General features: G+C 39.4%; 2 protein-coding genes across 2 annotated transcripts; one reads left to right on the forward strand and one right to left on the reverse strand.

The window, feature by feature from the left end:
• Positions 1 to 5,421: 5,421 nt before the first annotated feature.
• RBP4 (retinol binding protein 4) lies at positions 5,422 to 12,044 on the forward strand. The gene is made up of 6 exons (XM_079312313.1): positions 5,422 to 5,651; positions 5,799 to 5,934; positions 6,543 to 6,679; positions 6,816 to 6,922; positions 8,301 to 8,513; positions 11,836 to 12,044. Exons 1-6 carry the CDS (start codon positions 5,437 to 5,439, stop codon positions 11,847 to 11,849), a joined length of 822 nt encoding a protein of 273 aa, XP_079168439.1. The 5' UTR covers positions 5,422 to 5,436; the 3' UTR covers positions 11,850 to 12,044.
• A 4,907-nt stretch (positions 12,045 to 16,951) lies between these two features.
• On the reverse strand, positions 16,952 to 19,564 carry FFAR4 (free fatty acid receptor 4; the record flags this gene model as incomplete). Its single annotated transcript, XM_079312481.1, has 4 exons — positions 16,952 to 17,099; positions 17,662 to 18,549; positions 18,647 to 18,880; positions 19,410 to 19,564. The coding sequence occupies 4 exons, from the start codon at positions 19,562 to 19,564 to the stop codon at positions 17,015 to 17,017; spliced, it is 1,362 nt and encodes a 453-aa protein (XP_079168607.1). The 3' UTR covers positions 16,952 to 17,014.
• Positions 19,565 to 22,423: the final 2,859 nt, after the last annotated feature.

Genomic DNA, 22,423 nt, shown 5'->3' on the forward strand with positions numbered 1-22,423 from the left:
GAAATGACATGGAAAGAAATAACAGAAACCAATAGAAATTATTTTTGAAAAATTGTAATTGAAGTGTCTCTGCTGGATTATGACTTTTATTTTCTGTTCTACCTTCTTTACTCACCTTTTTTCCACAGTATTGAACATTTTATCTTCGTTAAAGCTAATTCATTGTATTTAAACTTAATTTAATTTCAGAGGCTCTCACAAGTATGTGTGCTTTGTGATTTTAATACATATGATGTCATTTGCCTTTGACGTTCATAGTACCTACAGAAACCAAACTATTTATGGAGTAGTTCTTAGTAGTAGACCGTTCCTGAGCCCTTGTGATACATGGAAACTCCTAAGAAGGATAACTGACAGACATGGTTATTTAAATAGATTCAAGCAGCACTTAAATGTCAAAGGCATTTATAAGGTTTCCCAGTTCAGCTCAGTGTTGGTATCTGAATCTCTCTGCCCATCCTGATAGCAGTTGATGTGGTTTATTCAGTTAAGATTTTCTGAAAGAACACAAATCAAATGTGCTTATTTCAATTGCATTACTTTTGATGTGGTTAATATCGAGGTCACTTTCTGGATATTGGAGATCCATATTTATAATCCAAGAACTTAATAGTCACAGTTGTTTGGGGTTTTTTTCTAAATGGATAGGTTGTGAGAATGAATTCTGTAGGTTTTTATAACAGGTGGTGTGTGACCCTAACATAGCCAGGTTTTGGCACTGAAATGTTTTGGTGTTACTGACTTGGTATCTTCTAGGAACTCTTATAAACATCCTTAATTTCATGTCTCTTTTACAATAATTCTCTATCCCTTTTCTTACAAAAATAATCTTAAAAATGTAAACACTGAAGGTAGTAAGTTAGCTGCTTTTTCCATAGAGCTGGAATTGTTTATGTTCTCTTAAAACAACCAATTATTAGCTCTAGGGGATCATGAAATTATAATCAACAGAGATTATAGACTCAGGGGGAGATTTGCTGAAGTAAATCCAGGTCCAGCCTGAAGGGGTTAACCTGAGTTACTAGATGCACTGCAGCTTTGACCAAAAGCATGGATTTCTTCATAGCTCGGCATGAATTTTAGTATACAAACTAAGGAAAAGGCAGCACCCTTTTATCTCAGCCATTCTCACATATAGTCCCTGGTGATCTTAGGTTACTTGACAAGTTTTTACTATGGAGAATGTTTTTCAGCACTGCTGAGAAAGCTCTGGCTGTCTGCTTTATTCTCTTCTGTCAGGTATGTATGTTGTTAAGATCCCGTCAAACTTTTTTGGGCTGAAGAGTCCCAGCTCTCTCAGTCTCTATTTCTGTCAGATTCTCCTATTGCTTTGTGATTTTTGTGGTTCATTGCTAGACTTCATCATGTCCCTGTCTCCCATCATTTATAATTTAGAGCTTTACTCACATGACTGGCCAGCCTGTTTAGATCTTTGTTTCCAATTGTTTCCATTTTAGTAATATGTCCAGAAAAAAAATTCAATTCAGTATCACAGTCCTCAGAAAGACTTGCAAAAGAAATTAGAGGCAACATTTAAAATTAGTTCTGTTAATAAATACTGTTTGTAAAGAGTTCAGTGTAAATTTACTCCCTAAACAAAAAGTGGTGTCATTAAATTACAAAAACAGATAATACACAGGCTGGCACGGAGCAAAGGGCAATCTTTTCTATTCCGTTCTGTCCTTGACCTCTGTACTCAGACTGCCACCAAGAGGAACAGCTGTGACGGTGACAGCTTACACTGTGTCCTTTACAAAGTACACGGAGCTCCTTGGCTCAGCCATTTGTGGTTGATGTGAGTCTGCTTTCACAGGGCAGTGGCTACACTTGCATCCCCTGCTCTGTGCACACAATGGTCATTCATTTGCCTGCAAATCTGCCCTGAGAGTTCAATGGATACCCATGTTTGCGAACGGCATTCTATAAATAAACAATCAAGAGAAGACAGCAAAAAGTCTTTCAATCTATGTGTAGTCTGGCTGTAAATGGATGATCCATTTTCTACTAGCACTTTTTGAGTCAACTTTCTCCTAAGAGCTCAACTTATTCTTGTGAACGAGAAGAAAATTTTAGTTATTTTAATATATAAAGCTTGAAAGTTGCAGTGTTAAAAATGCTTTAAATAGTAATTTGGCTCATTTCTTCCTTTTTTCAAAAGTTACAAAGATAAAATAACTCCTACAATCAAAGCTTTTTTCTAGGCATTTCCTTCCATATTTTTTTCCTTGCTATACCTAATTGAAAATATTGCAGAGTTTTACATGCTATTAAGGTAGAAAATAATCCAGTCACAGAATCACTAACAGAAGTTAGCCCCTTTTCTGTCCTCTTGGCAAAATTCAAAGGTAGAAGACCTTCTTTCCCTTTCATTAAATAGAGTTCCAAAAAATGCATAGTGACTTTAAAAAAAATGTCTGCAATATTCATATTATGCTGCCATCCTCAAGTATCAGAAGTCTTGTATGAAACTTACCAATATTTAAATAATTCATAAATATTTAAATAATTATCTTTTATATAATTGGCTGAGCTTTCCCAGAACCTAGAAATCATTGGATATCATTGACTTGATTTATGCATATTCCTCTCAGATTCAATTGAAATCATGGCCCAAGTTCCTTTCTATTTGCATGAGAAGTATAAATCTGTGAGGTGAATATCTAGGTCTGGATGATGATCATTACCTGACATCATTTCTCAAGCAAACCCAGAGCCCAATCAATCCAAAAGATATTTAACTGAGGCGAAGTTTACACTGTTTATGAGTTTACACAGTTCTGCTAGCACTGCTGCATCACTTAGGACTGAGAAAGAATTCACCCTTGAATGGCCATAGAGATGCTTGTCTGCCAGAAACCTTCCATTCCTCCCTCAACCCTGATCTAGATGTAACCAACAACAGAAAAGCCTTTATACCTAAAAACCTTGTCCTTCTGAACCAAGGAAGTGCTTCATCTGTAACTCTGAAAGGACTTCATCAATATAAGCTGTGTCTTTGGTAGGTAGTATTGGAGGCACAGCTAAAGCAGAGGAGGCACAGAGCCCAGCTCCCTGTAACCTTCATGTCATTCTCACTTGCCCAGCTTCTCTTCTGAACTTGTCAAAATCTGACTGCGAAATACTGGTGTGATTTCACTGAAGGTGCACTGCTCCAAATTCCCAATGATAACACATCAAAAGAAGAGTTTCCTTGGGCATTGTCTAGGGTTTGTAGAGATCCCAGATTTGAGGACCTGAATGAGTAGAAGTTATAATTACTAAGTCTGTCAGGCCGCTCCACCAGATATGAGTTACCAAATGTTGCACAGATCAGTAGAGGTACACAATTAAAGAAATGCTGTGCCATGACTTATACAAAATTACATGTCTCTGATTTAGTTATAACATCAGATTAATTTAGGAGACTGTAATATCTCTTGCACACTTCAGAACTGATCTTATTAAAACTTATTAACAGAAGTAACTTTTTGTTCCATTGATACCTGGTTTAATTTCCTGTCTGTAAATCTTCTGTCAACAGCAGTATGTATAACAGGAACACTGACCTAGAATATCAGAGATGGTCAAAACTCAGCAGGTTTTGATTTATGTGGATGAGTGACTGTAGACTCCTTTGAAAACTTCATTGACAATTATGCTATTGAAAAAACTTTAGTGAAATAGATTTGATTCTGCAAGGCCCTCTCTAGTAATATAAAGCAGTATACAGATTTTTGAACAAGGTAAACTTAGGAGAAAGGATAATATTTCACAAATTGGGAGAGAATAAAAAAATAATAGTCTTCCTTGGCACTAAGTAATAGATTCAAAGCTTATTAATTAACCTATAATCCATCTTATTGCTGTCAGTCATGTGAGACACTGAAAAAAGAAAATCCATGTTGATTTTGGTCTTGTTCATATTTCATATGATAAATTCATATATTAAGACCGATGAGTGTTTTGTAAAGGTTTTATAAAAATGTAGCACTAGTATCACCATTGCCAGACTACAGCAAGATTCTAAAAGTCACCAGAAGAACAGAGCTTACTTTTTCTCTTCAGTCTTTATTGGAATTAGCAAATTTGAAAATCTCAGCTTAAAAATGGAAATGTTGACTTACTGCAAAGCTACCACTGAAAGTGTCAGAACAATTAATATACATACACCCTTCTAGTTCCCTGTATTAAATATGTTCTTTACTATGAACAGAAGCTTAATATTTAATATAGTGGAATTTTTACTGTCTGATGTTATCCAGGAAATCAAAGGCAGACATGGAACAATAGATTGCTCAGCGTTAAGCAATAGATGTTTGAGAAAGTGAATAAGACATACTCACTGTGCAAAAAGCCTCCAACATAAAGCAGAAAATGAAGATAAATCAATCAGATTCTTTGCATTATATATGAGATTATAAAGGACAGCCACAGAAAGCAGTCTAGTATTTTTATGAATGCATGAAAGAATATTTAGTAGACTTCTGGGAAAGGCCATGCTGAATAAATTGGTTAAAGCTGTACATTGGCTACTATTGAGGTTTTTTTAATACTACATTGATATCTCTATATTTAAATTATATTTTTACTTGATTTTTAAAGTAATTAATACCCGCCTTTTAAACAAAAAGCTTCTGCCTTTATTCCTTAAAAAAATTGAGAGGTGAAAAAAGGAGGTGAATTAGTTCTCTTGGTAACAATCATTCCTGTCCTGCTCCAGTTACATGCCTAGAAAATAATTAACAGATTTTCTCTAATGCTTCCTAAAGATGTTGAAACTAGAGAACAAATATTGACTGAGAGGCAGCAAAACTTGCCTGGACAGGAGAAAATAATGGTTTATATAACTGAAAACAGTTTGCCAAAAAAACAGAATAGAAATTATGGAATATTTGATTTTAAATGAATCAGATGTCAAAATGGCCAGATGTGGTGAGTTCATGCACTTAGGTATTTGCAGGCCACACTGAAGTCCTGCTACCTCATAAAAAGGCTCTTTCACCATCCTGAGGATCTGCAGGATCCCCGTTCCTCTTGCTGGAAGCTGCTCAGATGACTTTGCACCCAAGAGAGCCTTTTTGATGCAAGAGGGAACCAGTCATGAGGACTGGAAGGGATTCTGGCATGACCAGGCTTTCAGAAACATGAGCAGAAACTTACAAGTATTATGTTTGCCACTGTTTATCAGGAAAAAAGAGGAAAGGACTTCGGGAAGGAGGTGGAGGAAACAAGTCTGCACCTTGTAACTGGGCTGAGCATGTTGGGTAAGATGGATTTTGGACTGCAGTGTGTAAGATCACGGAGGCAGTTCACTCTGCCCCACGCAAAGGTGGGATGCCTCTCATTCCGTTTGTTCTCCTCACACATGTGCACACCTCTTCCCCCAGGTGCAAGCTCTGCTTTTGAGCTGGGAAAAGCAAAGAGAGGCATTTGCTCCTAGCGCCTGCTTGGCTGCAGATGAGGGTCAAAGACCACCTGAGCCCATGGGTGTTACACAAGAGGCTGTTACGAAGGGGCCCAGCTGCAGCATCCATCAGCCGCCTCCCCGGCCCCTCCAGCGCTGGCTCTGCCGCTCAGCAGGTTGCGAAAGCCCCGGGGCTACATAAAGCACTCCCTGTCTGGGCATCATCAACACTTGGGCTCTCAAGAGGCTCCAGGGACCGGCACTGTCTGTAAGGGACCCTGCTGTTTGTGCGCTGGGGACAACCAGGCTGCTTGGCTGGGAAAGCTGCATGATTTCTGGCGAGCTGTCAGGGCAGCTTTCCTCCCTTCACTTGTGCGACAGAACCTGCTTCTGATCTATTCTCTGTTTGCTGTAGGGACAGGATGGCCCACACAGAGAGAGCTCTGCCCTGGCTGCTGCTGCTGTCACTGGCCTTGCTGGGCAGCAGCACTGCAGAGAGGGACTGCCGAGTAAGCAGCTTCAAAGTCAAGGAGAACTTCGACAAGATCAGGGTAAATCTTCTTTACTCTCCTGGATGTGTGATGTTTTGCATAGCTCTTTTCAGGCTACAAAATTTGGTATTGTGGTCACATTCCAAAATCACGTACTGTAATACTGAGAAACAGCTAAAGTTTGTGGTATCCACACCTCCACAGATACTGGATCCTGATGCACCATCAGGAATACTGCAGAAAATGAGTTTTAGCAGACTGGTCTCAAAACTGTAGGGTATAAGCAGAGGGAATGTTCCTGTGAAATATTAATATTCTAGTGTTTTCAGACATCATTGCAAGAAAAAAAAATTATACATAGATCTGTCAAGATCTGTCAATTGTTATTCCTTTTTCTACCAAATTTTGTATTCCTTATACTGGATAGATGCAAATACAGATACAATTACCAAAAAAAGGTCAGTATTTTTGACAAATTATGACTGCACTGGGATGTATTGATGGGTTTATGCTGTTGAAACAGCTAGATGTTTCTTAGGTACACCTTTGAGGCATGGTGTCAAAGAACTGCATGCTCTTCCCTCTGTTACCTCCCCTATTCTGTACTGTGTGGTTATAACATTTCCATTGTTCTAGGTCTAACTGCAGCCTTTTTTATTTCCTTGTAGTACAGTGGCACCTGGTATGCTATGGCAAAAAAAGATCCTGAGGGCCTGTTTCTTCAGGACAATGTGGTAGCCCAGTTCACCGTAGATGAGAATGGACAAATGACTGCCACTGCAAAGGGCAGAGTCAGACTCTTCAAGTAAGTTGTTTGCCATTCTCCTCTTGTTCCATTTTGCTAAACTGCTGCTTCAATCCTACCTGCTATCCCTGTGCTAGTCAAACTGAACCTATGCTCTTAGATTGGAATGTGATATTTTCTTTGTTTCTGACTACAGTAACTGGGATGTCTGTGCTGACATGATCGGCTCTTTCACTGACACAGAGGATCCTGCCAAGTTCAAGATGAAGTACTGGGGTGTCGCCTCTTTTCTGCAGAAAGGAAGTGAGTACTTAACTATAGAAGATACAGAACTGCTTGTAAAACTATTTATGTTGTATGCCCATACTGGAGAAGGAAAATGTACTGTTGAATTTCTTAAACACACTTAAAAGACATAATAACCATCATATTGCAAGGCTTAATGTGAACAAGGTAATCACTACTTTTTATATGGGACAGCTGGTTGGCTTTCTTTAAACAATTGAAGACCTGGCCTTTGTATATCTTTTTATTTCTTTTGTTTGTTACCCAATAATATAATAGAAGGCCACTGTTTGGAAAGAAATGAAAGGCATATGAAATATTTTAAGACTTGTTTTAGTTCAGAACTCAGTTACCAGATGCTTCTGTTCCCTCTGAAGTATGATGTCAGAGCTGGCCAAGCAGGAAAGAGGATTTAGAAAATGTTATTTTGTTTGGTCTTGGGTCTGCAAATGTAGAGATTTATCTGTTTTAAGAGACAAATATGATCATATGTATATATTGATATATTCATAGTTTTATGTCATCTGTCACACCCTACGCAAAATCAGTTCCTTGAGCCAAGTAGAGATTTGGAGACTTTGTAGCTCAAGACATTTTTTTGGATTGGTTCCAAGAGAAGCAGGTAGAATTTGGAACTGACAGGAGCTTCATTCCTTCCAAAGACATGGTTGCAAAGCATATTTTGGATGCCAATTTGTCTTAAATAGTTCCCAGGTCTCCTCAGAATATGCTGCTGAGTTCTTCAGATTGCTGGCTGACCCCAAACTCTACCCTTCTAAAAGGTCTGGTGTTACCCCCACAGGAGAGAAGGGGAAGACAACAGAGTGTTGCCTTCACCAATGCAGATGTACTGCAAGGGAGAATCTTTTGCTCCAGGAGAAGAAGGTGTAGATATGTTAGGCTTTACTGCAAACACTGAAACAGCCTCACTTCTGTTAGGACAGAGTGTCCTAACAGTGTGACCAGATTTTTGCCAGGTTACGTAGTTAAATAGTTAAGAATTCTTTGAAGTTGTAACTGTGTTTTAAGAAGAGGGTTTATGGCGGAACTTGCAGCAAATAACATTTCTAACACACCTGCAAACTCCATAACAATCTTTTTTCTTTAAAAAGATTAGACTAACAATAGATTGCTAAGTAACATTCCTGGCAGGAAAATATTTGTGTGTTTGAGCTATCTTGAGCAGGCCTAGCATGTCTGTCTTTATTTTCTTTTAAAGAATAAACATGGAATTAAGTACTGGACACAAATAAATGAAAAACTAATCTGTTATAATTTGCTCTGCTCTTCATATCAGTATTTTCTTTACAGAGTTGTGGCATTAGTCCAATTTCTGATTTACTAGATTTCACGGGTGTCTCTAACACTTTTCCCTCTTTGCTATGGTTTCTTCCAGATGATGACCACTGGGTAGTGGACACAGATTACGATACATACGCTCTTCACTACTCCTGCCGCCAACTAAATGCAGATGGCACTTGTGCTGATAGCTACTCCTTTGTGTTCTCCCGGGACCCCAAGGGATTGCCTCCAGATGCACTGAAAATTGTCAGACAAAGGCAGATGGATCTCTGTTTGGACAGAAAATACAGAGTTATCACTCATAATGGTGAGAACTTTTTTTTTCTGAAGAATTAATTTCAGGGTTTAATGACTAAAGCACTGGGATTCTCTTGCTCCTTAGATATCAAAGGCATAAAGCCTTTGATACTTAGTGGCTGTAATGTTGTCTTTTGAAAACTGGAGGACGTAGTAAGCTATTTCCAACTTTTTCTTCCCTTATCTGAAAGAGATGAGGTGCATAGTTTTTCATGCAGTGTATCAGATCAGCTGAAACAGTAATTAGAGGAAGTTGTAAAACAATCAAATCAATGTAGTGTGAGTAAACATGGTAGGGATAAACTTCTAGGTACGGTAAAAAGTAATTTGGCATCTTTTATCAGATCTCTTTGCCTTTGTTCAAATACTTTTTTGAGAAATTCTTCAGAAAGTCTTTTAAGGAAAATACAAGTCTTGGAAAGGATACCTTATAGAAGACCCTTTCTCACAAGTCCTCATGCCAGCTGCTTCACAAAGAGGTGTGGAAGTGGGACATGGCCCTCATACTGGAAGCATGACACTATCTTGAGTCATGTAGTCAGGCTGAGCTTACATCATAGGGAAATAGCTCACTTATGCTCAAGTATATTACAAAAGGCCAAATGGTAATCATCTAGAAGAAACCATAATGTATGTACTTATAAGAATTACACCCAGAGTGGGGAACTGTAAAAAGTGAAGAAGAAAAATCAAAATATTTAGAACAAATAAAATAGTAGTACCTCTCCGTACTCCCTCCTCACCCCTCACATCCTGGGAGACATGCTGTCTATGAAAGACTTGACTGGTGAATCAGCTGAATGGGAACTCCCAATGTAATTATGTGAGCAAAAGAGTTAATACAATTCTTGGATACATAAACCAAGACTCACATGAGCTTATTGTGCTTGGCATAGGTCTAATTGCTATGTCACATTTTGTGACCAGCATAACTGGAAAAAGTACTGAGGATGAATCAGAAGTTTCAAACAAGAGCAGAGAAAATTATTGAAAGTTTGTAAAATGTGTCCTCCAGTGAGTGCTTCAAAGAACTTTATCTTTTCTCATTAGAAAGAGGTTAAAGGCTGACCTGGGCAAAGTCTACACTTGTCCACGCAAGCAATAGGAATTGGATAGAAAAGACTTGCAAACACAGAAATAATACATTTAAATGGATGGAACTTTAAACTGGACACATTCAGTGCAGAAATAAACAACCATTTGTTTGAATCCAAAGGTCATTAACCTTTGGAACAGTTTACCAAGAGCTGTTGTGTGTTCTTCATCACTGAAATCTCCAAATCAAGATTAAAGGCTTTTCTCAATTGTATGCTAGAACAAACTGGGATTGACTGAAGGAACTTATGTGTTTTATAAAGAAAGTCAGAACAGATGAGCGAAGTCAGCTGTTGTGGCTCTATTATCTGTTTATCTGATCCATAAACACAGAGTAATATATTGCCTTGCTGTAAAGTAGTATGCTGATAACAGGGTGCCTTGAAGAAAGGGTGTCACCTACTCTGCTGAAGTAGGTGGTGTTTACAGTACTAATCACTGACCTGGGAAAAGTGCCTGACAACAATGAAAAAAACAAATTGTCTTGAATGAGAATTTGGAGTCAACATAAATCAGCTGACACTTAGAACAGTCAAGAAAAAGAGATATCATAAATGCAAGTGGAATCAACTTCTGCGAATGAATTGTATGATTGCATAAAAGATAGAAGAGAAACAGTGATATTTTACAAATTGATGATACTTTTCTGTTTTGAATCCCAAATTCCATGCTTTTCAAATCAAGTCTAGCAAGAATGAAAATTTTTGAAAATAAGAAAACCAAATAATCAGATGTTTTGGGATATTCTGTTAAATCTAATATAATTTAAAAGTTGATCATACTTCCTCTAGTTTGTTATAGATATCAAATATCTAATCTACCAAGTCACACTGTTCTTTGATATCCTAGTCAGATGTTAGGTGTTGAGTGCAGTGTCTGATACAACTGTGTGCCCTGTAGTTTGCAAATGAAAAATAGGAGCCTGGATACTTTTTTATTAAGGATTATGCCACATTTTATAAACCCAGCACCAAAGCATAAATTTAACTTAAAGCCAGCAATTTGCATTTTTCCCTTTATTGATCAGGACCCTATTATTAGTTGATTCTGAATTCCCCAGTATCATTAGCCAAAGTTCCTGCAAAGCAAGCACGTTTGGGCCTGAGGGAATGATTGTGAGCTAAACTGAAAAAAAAGTAAAAATTCTTGGAAGCTTCATACTACAAAGTCTTACAAAATTTGCTTAATTCCTTCTGTGTGGATTGGAGGCCTTACTACTTTAGTTTAAACACTGCTATTAAGAGCTCCAGAATTATTACCAAAACAAACCAACCTCAGCTGTCTGCACTGACCTGCATCCAATTGTTACTGTGCTGAAATTCTGACCGATGGTGGCAAATCCTGCAAGAATAGGCTGGTATCTGTTGCTAATTGTGCACACTCTGCCTATGTCTTGAAGCTATTTGAGACAGAGAGTGTGTGTGTGTGTGTGTGTGTGTGTGTGTGTGTGTGCGCGCACCCTCTCAACTAACAGATGCACAAAACTTACCTTGATTAAAAAAAAAAATAAAATATCTGTACTGGCTGTTCAATGGAAAAAAAGAAGCCTAGGAAATGAAAGTTTTTTGTTTTAACTCACGCTGCATTTTGATGGCAGCTCCTGAAGTAGCTCAAGCTAGGATACACTTAGTCTCTCAGAGTAATAGCTCAAATAGCTTTAAGCTGTGTAATGTCAAAGTCAATATTAAGTTAGAATACTTGTAAATACATTGTAATGTCAGTAGAGCTGAAATCTGCATCTGCTGTTAGCATTTGCTAGAAGCAAAAATTGTGAAATAAAGACTGGCATATTCTTCTGCTAATTTACCATTGCAACTAGAAGTTCTGAGGGTCAGAAAATTCTTGAAATTCTTGAGGGTCAGAAAATTTGTTGAAAGACATTGTTAAATTAATTTTTTTTAGGCAAATAACTAGAAGCTTGTTAAAGTATAGACTCTTTTATCACTGAAAGATACTCTTTTTTCAGTGATCTGCCCAGTACCTTGTCTGCAAAAGTATTACAATGCTCTGGAGAGGTGTAAAAGATTGGATGAATTTTGTTCCAAGTTGAAAAGTCCTTGGAATTGTAAACTGCAGAGTAAGATAATGGTATTATCATTACAAGTAGCAGACTGCTGGACTCAAGAGCATTTTAAAGACATTAGATATGTATGCATTTTAAATTTGGTGAAAGTTCATGTAATTAAATTTTCTCTAAAGTGTTTGACAAACACAACTGTGTTTTTTGTGTGTTTCAGGATTTTGCTCTTAAGGAGATCCAACCCTATGGAAAGAAACCATGTAACAGCACCACAGACGTAAAGTTAATACACTGATCATGTGTTCTCTGGAAAATGCTTTAAATGGCTTCATTTAGATTTTCAATATATTTATCTGAGCTGTGTAGCTCCCCTTGTTAATAAACCAATTAAACATTTTAATAAACTTGGATTACAGGGGACATAAATTGTATGCAAATCTGTACATAGACATTGGTTTCATTAGTAGTCTATTATCTTAGTGTACTATTTTGAACTGGTGACACATAGTGATAATTAAGAATTTAATCTTGCTTTCTTCAGCAGTTTCGATTTCTGACCAAAAGAGTATTTATCATAAACCTCCAAGTATATGTATTTTCTTTTCAAACAGAACATTATATTTCCTCTATAAAATACTGGAAATCATTTAGAAAAGAGAAAGAAATTTCAGTGACCCTATATATCACTAATCTTTATTATATGAAGACATAAAAAGACATAAAAAATATGCATCTTTTTAAAAGAAATATTTTACACGTGACAAATTATATTCTATTTATTTAATCTTTACTTGTAAATTCACGTATTAAATCCACATTTTTAAATTGAGAAGGAACCAAACTGGTCATTTACTTGGTGATAACACATGTTCATTACTTTGTTTCAGTCACTCTGCTCAAACCTACATTCAGACAGTCAGTAATTGAAGTGTTTAATCAAGTTCCCTTTAAAAACTGGATTTAACAAAAGCAGCTACTTTCTGAGGATGAACATTTTCACTACAAAGTTTAAAGTACTTAATTCAACTATTTTACATTCACCAAGTTTACTGCCAGATTTCTATTTATTTCAGCGCAAGAGGAGAATTCAATCCATTGGATAAAATTGTCCAAATTTTACTGAGGCAAAGCAATGAACTCAAGAGAATTTTACCCACAGGAATTAAAATTACATATTTAGCTTTTTTTCCACCTCCTCTGGTATGTAACACTATAACATAATGACCTATGTGGCCTGGGATAGCATAGACAAAATCCAAAGTGTGGCACAGCTCAGACTTTAAATAATTATCTGGTAATGAAAGACAAATGTGGCTGTTCACGGTTACTTCTTCTGGCAGTGGTTTCTGTACCTGCTCCATGCCTTTCAGTGTTCCCTGTACAACAGAGAAGAATTTCCTGACATTTACGTCTGAAATGGGCTACATTATACAGAATTGGATTGACAGCAGAATTGGCAAAAGTGAATAATGCTATCCAGAAGAAAACCGATGGCAAAATAAGTAAATCTTTTTTGAAGTTCTGAACTAAAATTAAAAAAATTATTACTATTATTGGGCTCCACATAATGAAGAAAGAGATCATCAGCAGAAAAAGGGATCGGAATAGTTTGTAGTCTTGCTGGGAAACACGAATCTGATGATGTTCTGAGTAGGCTAAACCAGCATTTAAACTTCTTCTTGATGCTTTTGTAATCTGAAGTAAAAGAGAAGAAAGCAACTTTCACTGAAACACATATCTACAAGTGAAAAAGTAAACCTTAGCACAGTATGTTTTCATTTGAAAAGTGACTACAAAAAATGCATTGCAGAATTAATTTGTACTTTTCGTCAATGGTTCAATTTCAAATGTTCTCACTTCACTATCAATTCTTTTTCCTCTCAGCTGTGAACTCATCTCAATATTAGGCAAAAGTAGTTGTTCTTTTCACAGCTCTCTACCAGTCACAAACACTTTTCAGCATAAAACAGCCTTAATTACTCATGAAATCCCATTAAATTCAAATTATGACCTCATTTGTTCTAGCTAAAGAAATCCATTGACTTTTTTCACAAATGCAAAGTGGAACATAATTAACAATCCTGTTAATGCACAAGAAGGAATGTGATCCAATTCTCTTATGGCCAGGCTGATACTATAAGGTAGGTATTAGAAGGAGCATGAATTTATTACAATAAATTATTTTAAATACCGATGGGATTGTGTATTGGTTCGTATCACACTTAGCTTTTCAGACAGTAATCACAACTGCTTTTTATGAACTAATATGAAATCTTACAGATCCTTCCAGTCATTACAAAAATCTGTGTCATGCAAAGGTAGTCTCTGATGTGATAAACTAGTCTATGGGTAGCTTGGAAACCTAGTATTCATGGGTACACGTCCTCTGACATTAGGTAGAATATTGAATCCAATGGCTTGCAGAAAACTCTAAATCTCCTGCTCTACATCCCCATTTTCCCTGAAGCTGGCATGGTACAATTAAGTTCATTACATTCATACATCTGTTGCAAACAAAACAAAACTGAAATATCTAGCAAACAAAGATTTGTGCTACATAACTGAGATGCCACTTTATGCCCTGCATGCATATAGAAGGGATGTTTTCAAAAGCCTTAATCAATTAGTTGTCTACGTAGGAAAGTAAAAATCCTCCTGCCACTTTTCCCTTTAGCAGAAACAGCAGGAAGGATAATGCTAATACCAGCAAGACTTTTTAACTTCCTGGTACAGGTAAGGGTGAAAATGTTTAGAGAGGAAGAGTAATTTTGTTATTCTGTTTGCAGTTTTTTGAATTTGTCAAAGAGATTAATACTCATTATGAATCTAGACATCTTCTAAATATTTCAATAGAATATAGGTGTATAAATCGAAGCCAGTGAAACAAAAATGGGTTTCTTAGCAGCTTCAGAGGCTGCAAAGGGGACAGTATCATTAGCTGCTTCCCTGATTTTTAAAGAGCAGAGAATTCTGATGTCCTGAGCATGTAAAACTATTCCAGCTTGATGATCTTCTGCTGTACCATCTGGAATCCAGATACTAGGTTAACTCCTTCAAAAAGTCCAACCTGAGAGTTGTTCTCAGACAGCACCTAACCTGTCTTTGTAAGAAGGAAGGTTTCACAAAATGCAAAGGACTAATATCCACTTCTAGTATAGAAGTAGGAAAAATGGAAAGTGTGTGCACTTCTCAGTCTCCACTGTTGAAAACTACTACAGAATGTCTTCATCAGATACATTTTTATCTGTCCCATATAAATATCTTCTGTCTTTCCTGCAGGAACTGCACGGTCTAGAACTAAGAATGCAGGAATCACCAGGACTGTGGTAAACAAGACACAGTTTCATCTTGAGAAAGTGTTCAAGAGAAATGGGATGGCAGTGGTATGTTGTGGAACCCTTTCTGGTCTGCCCAGTATAGACAGCTATCCTGGGCATCTGGACCACACTTGGACAAATAGGAGCTTAGAAGACATATATATATAAGCATGTAACTTCCAAAACACAGACATTTTCCCAACCTCTAGCCTCTGCAAAAGTCTTGCCTGAGTGGCAGAACAGTGGAAAACCAAATAAATTACAAGTCAGGGCTTCTGATCTATCACTTTTGCCAAGGTTCTGGGAAGTGTTATGTAAAAATAATACTCAGTTTCAGAATAAATTTTGTAGTACACATTTGTAGTAATATATATATGTTTAAAAATTTCAGGTCTTATATCTGTAGTCAGTCATGACCATCCTCATCATCATCAGTGTTGTAACATGAATACATGAATGCTTGGCACTGCTTCCAGCAATACTGAGAATCATGCTATGTGTGCTCTGGCATAATAGAGCATTCTCACAAAGTAAGAGTGAATCTGCTCTTAGAAATGAGTCAGGGATTGAGACATTCTCCAGTTTTGCTTCCTGGAGAGAGAGAAGATTCAATTATATCCTGCTATGGGTCTCAAGCCTTCTTCATTTCAGGGGAAATGAAGCAACTCTGTTAGTAGGTTGGAAAAGAAACAGGTGTGGAGCAGTCAGGGATGCCTTGTAATCCAGTATTTCAAATACTGATTATGGTTTCTAGCTCTCTGTGTGTCATTATGTTTTGTAAATTTATTTGCAATGTGGGAGTCTGCAAGGACACCACAAGCACCATTCCTGTCCTGGCCTCTGACCATGAACTGTGGCATTCCCTGGCCTGCAGTATTTTGCAGTTCTTTCAAAGCACTCACACTCTCCACTAGTTACTCTGTGCTCTTTGCCTACAGCACTGTGTGGTTGCATGTGCTTTACTTCACTAAGAGAGGTTCACCTAATGCACTCAACTCAAGCTTATAGTGAGCTAATAGACAGTACAGAAACTACAGGCTGATGACTTTTACTACAAGTTTAAATTTGATCAGTTGGCAAGGATGTGTGGAGACTAGATTCTAGGTCCTAGGTTCATTTTACACCTACACCCAGCTCTGTGCATCCACAGCCCCTTGGTGCTCAGCTTTTCATCAGTTACCCCTTGTTCAATATTCCATGTATGTTGAGGTTCCTTTCCAAAACCTGCAATTTTCTTATACATGTTATAAGAAGTTTAAATGCCCAATAAAGGAATCAAGGATCTTGTGGGAGGCTGCTTAAAGCTAAGAATTGCAGTGACTAGCTTGAAGTGCTCAGTTTGAAGATTTCTAGATCTTTCTCACTCTGGTTTTTGATAGTATAAAAGGAATTTGGTTGCTAATATAATGCTTGCTAGACTATAGATTAAAATTCTGTGGTACTGGGTATTTGGCTTATATTTCAACATATATGTTAAATATCATCCACTTCAAAAGAAAGTGGAAGTGGAGAGTTTAATTTACAGATTTTGTTTGCAATGTTTGAAATTGTGCAGGATTAATATGGATTAAATGGATAATCTAATGAGATTTGTGTACTAAAAACACATGCAAAAAGCCAGTAGATCAAAAAGTGAATGGTTTTTCAGTCCAGCCTTTCTCTGCTTTCTTACAAATCCCTTATGACTGGAGTTTAGGCTCAAGGAAAGCAAAATCTAATTTTCAGTTATTTCAGATGCTCAAGTCTTTCAGCATTTAGGAGATTGACAGTCTTTAAATATGAACAGCACATAAATGAAGAAGTGTATTCAATACTGCATATAAGAACACAAACCATGTGTTGGGTCTCTGGTAATGTGCTGTTGAATCATGTCCTTAATGGAAATGTACAGGCTGTTATGTGCAGGTTGAAATGCTTTATTTTATATCATACACTTATATTTTATTCAACAAATGTTTGTTTCCTTTATATATATTTGTATTCATTACTGTTTACATCCCTCTATTTTACAACAAAATTTAGAGGAAAAACATACCTGTAAGATTTTGGAGTAACTGATGACAATGATGAATCCTGGTATCAGAAAGAAAACAACAGCAAAGCTCGTATCCCAGACTGTTTCTCCTGCAGGACTGGGCCAATCCAGGGTGCAAATCTGCATATCCTATTTACAAAACATGAAGAAGGAAAATAATATTGTACCATTATTTTCAGTACTGAATTGTCCTTATTTCCCTCTAAGCTTATGGGGGAAAATGGCTAAACCGAGACTAAACCAAGACTGTGAAAACTTTATACTTAGACAAAGCTGTCAATTAATATATTATTTGATGGTTTTAAAAGCCCATACAATTACAAATGGATATGTCCACAACTGGAATACTCCCATTAATTTCATATCAAATTGTAATGGCAACTTTAAAATTGAAACTTACATGTCCTGAACTTAATAATTTATTCAAATGTTGTGTGCACTTTTGTATGTATTTCAAAATATTAGGCAGAAAAACCTGTTCATGGCCAGAGGGGACTACGGGCGCAGGGCAAGTCTCCCGGGATGCTGATCCCTCGGTAAGGGGATGTGAGCTGAAAAGGGGATCTCTGAGCCGCACAGAGGAAGGCAAAGAGAATCCCGTGGGAGCCGATGCGCGTTTCCCATCTAACGGGACGGTCCGCGGGAGAGCGGGCCGGAGGGGGCGGGGGGAGCTCCGAGCACAGCCTCGCACCTGCCCGGCACGCAGAGCGCTGCCCGCTCTGCAGGCGATCTCCTCGCTGGCCGCTGTCCCGCCGAGGCAGAGGCGGACGAGCCTCCACCGCCGTCAGTCCCGGCGCCCCCCGGCCCGGCCCGGCTGCCGCGGGCGCGCCCGGCGCTCGCCCTCACCTGGCCGGCGGGGGCGGGCAGCCGCACCACGGTGAAGAAGCAGCAGAGCGGGAGAGTGAAGAGGGCGGCGAAGCCCCAGATGAGGAGCAAGGCGGCGGCCAGCACCTTGCGGCGGCGGAAGGCGGCGTGGCGCAGCCGGGCGATGCTGACAACGCGCTCCAGGCTGACGGCCGACAGGGAGAGGATGATGACGGCGCCGCTCAGGCTCACCACATAGAAGAGCAGGTGGCAGACGACGTCACCCAGCACCCAGGATTCGGTCCAGCGCACGACGCCGATGAAGGGCATGGCGGTGATGAAGAGCAGGTCGGCGCAGAAGAGGTTGAGGACGAGGCAGTTGGCGGAGCAGAGCCGGCCGTGCCGCCTCACCAGCAGGCAGATGCCCCACACGTTTCCCGCCAACGACAGCAGGAAGATGAAGGCCAGGGCAGACGACTCGCCGATGCGCAGGGCCGTCACATTGTGGCCCCTGAAGTCCGAGAAGAAGGGGAAATAGGTCCTGTTCTCTCCTGGTGTGCCCCTGGACACCGGCATGAGGGTGGCCAGTGGGCATGAGAGACCCACCTGGATGGTGGCACCAGCCCTAGGGGAAGGGCTGCGCTCCCAACCACCACGGCGGCACCTGGGGTGCCCTTCCAGCACAGAGCCAGACCGCCATCCCCCTCCCTCCTCTCCTGCTGCCCCTGCTACCAAGGGCTCAGCCGTGCCTGCCGGGCGGTTTATGGCCCTCGCACTGGAATGGAACAAGGAAGTGGGAGAGTAAACACGGTGGAGCTCACACAAAGGCGAGGCTGCAGTGCGTGGGGCGGCAGTGAGGGGCTGCCCGGCACCTCCCTGGGCAGGGTGTGGGCCAGCACGCTGCCATCTCCGTGCCCAGGTCCTGCCACCTCAGCGAGTGCCAGCCCTGGGCTGCCCGGCTCTCCAGGCTGGCCCCTGGGCTGCCAGTGACCCTGGGAGGCCACCCAGTCTCATCCCATCCAGTGGGTGGGCATGGCTTAGGAACATGGATGGCTGCCACACCACTCTGAGAGCTTCCCTCAAGAGCCTGGGATGACCATACTAATCTAGGGTAAAAAACAAACAACAACAACAACAACAAAAAACAAAAAACCCACCCAAAAAACAAACAAAAAAATAAAAGAGGAATTTACCCATCTCCTCTTATATCGACAGGTGGAAACAGCAGACCTGTGTGTTGTAGTCCTAACTGTGGAGAAGTGTCACTGACAAGATTTTGGGGATCTGTTTATGAAATTGATACAGAATCTCACCTGTGTTATGCGTTCTTGCTGGAGAAGCCTGTTAAAGTAAGACAAACCCAGCAAATGCCTTATTTTCTCTGAACTTCAATTTCTAGAAGCAGTTGCTCAGACTGTAAACCAAAGTAGGGCTTTCCACTTAGGCTCTTCACTCCAGATGATTTAGAAATGGACTGGGAGTGAAGCGCGTAAATTGTCACAGAGAGGCAGATAATGTCTCATAAAAGAAGATAAAACGTTTTCATGAAGTATGTAAACAGTTGTATAACTTTAGACAGCCCTGAGTGAATTCATTTGGCTGAGTGCCAGTACAGGTGCTCAAGGGTGCACTTACAGGCTCAGTGTGTGGACATACACCTTTTGATTAGGTGAGAGCGTTATTCCCGTGTGTGGAATACAAAACCAGCATGCCACAGGGAGCAGGTGACAGGCAGCGCTTCTGCGGTACCCGGGGTGTGACCCAGCCATCAACCACTTACGCAACGGCATTAGCGGGGATTCCAGATTAGTGGGGATTCCAGAACCTCAGTCCTCTGAAGGGGCAATCTCCTAATGGGAGATGACAAGAGTCATCTTTCCTGGACTGCTTCCCACGTGTTTGCCTGTGCAGAATTTGCATTTATTTCAGTTAGCATGTTTTGTCCTGAACTACAAGTGATTCTAACTATCTGTGCTGTCTCATTGAACAAGGAGTTTGCAGGGCAGCCTAAGCAGGTGGAGGAATTGCTGACTCCTGCTGACTGATGACTGTATGAAATGTGGGTACAATTGCTGTTAAGTGGGATGGGCTATGAACTCAAATGATGATGATAAGAAAACTTGCAAGATTGTGACTTTTTAAAGCAAGCAACACAAGTGACTGGCAAGTGTCTGGATATAGATACTTTTTTCTAAATCATTTAATGGGAGAAAAAAATCTGCACCTATATTACAAATATTTCCTTAAATTTAATAGACATACTGATTTTTTATTAGTATTTATGATCAACACTTGGCATATCTAGTCACAATTTATGTTGGCTCTGCTATTAACTGATTCTTTAAAATTATTAGTGAATCTTGAAATATAGCAACACCTTCCAGTTGCCACAACCTCAAAGGTCTGGGACATTTCTCAAGCTGACAGACTAGCCCCAAAGTTCTGGCCAGCTGGCAGTAGCAGTGGTGTGGTCAGCTCTAAATAATGACAGGATTTGGGAAAGAGCTATTGTTAATAATCTGATTGTACCTGTGTGAAAACTTGTGAGGCATTAAAAGGATAGGGGAAGCAGAGGTGAGGCAGCTGGAAATGGTAGCACAGATAAATGAAAATGTTATTATTAATAAGATCTTTAGCCCCTTTGACATTAGTGGAAAATTAAATTAGAAACCGGTCCTGTCAATTCAGGGTAAAAGTAAACTTATTTGAAACAGAATAGGGGAAAGGAAACATGGAGTGAAACATCCAAAGCTGCATTATTGAAGAAATTAAGATACTTTTAGTCAGGGAGGAAAGGAACGCCAGAGGAGAAGAAGGTTTGAAAATGAGATGATGTGTGGAAGTGTCTGGGTAGATCTTTGATATTCTTTAGAAAGGATCAACTTTAGCTTTGGTCCTTAGGTATGAGTGGGAACCTTACTTGGAATAAGTCTGTTGTTTGCTCAGGTGAACCAAAGTAAAATGTTGCTTTTAGTATGCTGTTTGTGAATGAATTTCACATTGACCTGTGTACAAAATCCTGTGCCTGGGAACAGCAGAGGTGTGAAGAAACATGTTCTGTTTCCGTCAAGTTTGATGTAAGAAGTGGGAGCTCCTTGCAGGAGCAAAATTAGTCTGATTACTCATGGGTCTAATGGACCCATTATCTAAAAGAGTAACTTTCTTTTTCCTCCCATAAAGTACAAAAGTTGTATTTGCTGTTGGGTAGGTCTAATGATAGCAACCATCACAACATGAAGTGTGAGGAAGAGAGGAGTTGTAACCTCCATAATGCTACTCTGGCTTTACTGTAATAGGTGGATGCTGTGTGTGGTATGTGCACCACATGCTTATGACAAGGAAGTGATTAACAGAATGCCTGGAAACCTGGTATGATTGTTTAGCCTATATAATTTTTTTAACCTATGTTTGCTTCTATGCTCAGAGTCAAACATGGAGTCAGCTCATATTTCACTGCTCTAAGTTAAATGAAAGCTGCAGAGACCTCTGTGGAGCTCGTTTGCCTAACCTAGCAGGGAAAAATCGTGTTCCTTCTTTCATGTGTGTTTTCCTCATCCCTAATGAAAGCCCAAGGTTTGACCTTCTCTGTTTCAGATAAGGGCTGTGTTACCTGATACCATTAGTCAAGCTCTGCTTTTCAGATTGTTCCCCTGGCAACCATGATCTGTCGTGACAGATGGGGATTGATCAGCTTATTTATATCTTGAGCAATAAGAAATATTCCCAGAGAGAAGGACCACTTGGGTAGGTGACTCTGAGATGGGACTTCTTGTTCCATTTGGACATCATCTAGTAAAGGTTTTTGTCTTATTTACACATCTTCTTGCATATAGATTGTCTTTGGGTGTATTTTTGTGCACCTGTATCACACTGGGTAAATAGCACTGACTTCTGTAACAGATGTATTGCACATTTAATGTTTGCTAAGTGATGTAAATTCATTTCATTAGGAATGTTGTCTCTGTCTTCACAAGAGAGGTTGCAAGTTTGTAGATGACTCATGTGTCTGCACGAGAAGATTTTTATGGAAAGTTTCAATGAACATTAGCTTTCTATTTTCATTTTGCTCTTACATACCACGTTGCAGCTGTTCTGCTTCTAGATACTATGAATCCTGTGCTTAGAAGATACCATTGTAAGGTATGTTTAAAATATAAGTCTATTTTGATTTATTTTTGTTTTTAGGACATTTTCTAACTGCTCACCCATTTTATACTTCCGTATCAGTGTGCTGAAGCACTTACACCAATGTGTGAGGGACAATTTTAAACTTTTAGCACAAATATAAATGCATCTATTTGTTTACATATTGTAGCAAGCTCACACATTCCTGTGCCCAATTGAAAATAGCTAGATGCTTCACTTATCATGTCAAAAACTAATCCCTGTTTCTTCTGGGACAAGAGCAAGTCATTGTTTCTTCTGGGAAGTCTCATTTTGCTGTGGGCAGTACCCATCAGAAGCTGGCATGCTTCCTGGGCTAAGTGCCAGTGGTGCTGTAGCTTCAAGCTGTAGCAGCAGCATTACTGACCAAGGCGTCAGCCAAAATTAGAGCTGCCAATAATACTGTCAGATGTGCTTTCTAAGAAAAGCTGGGTCAGCTTTTAGTCCTCAAGACCACCAGAATTTTTGCCAGCATCAACATTGTG

This window comes from Erithacus rubecula (assembly GCF_903797595.1).
Source record: "Erithacus rubecula genome assembly, chromosome: 9".
NCBI classification, from domain to species: Eukaryota; Metazoa; Chordata; class Aves; order Passeriformes; family Muscicapidae; genus Erithacus; species Erithacus rubecula.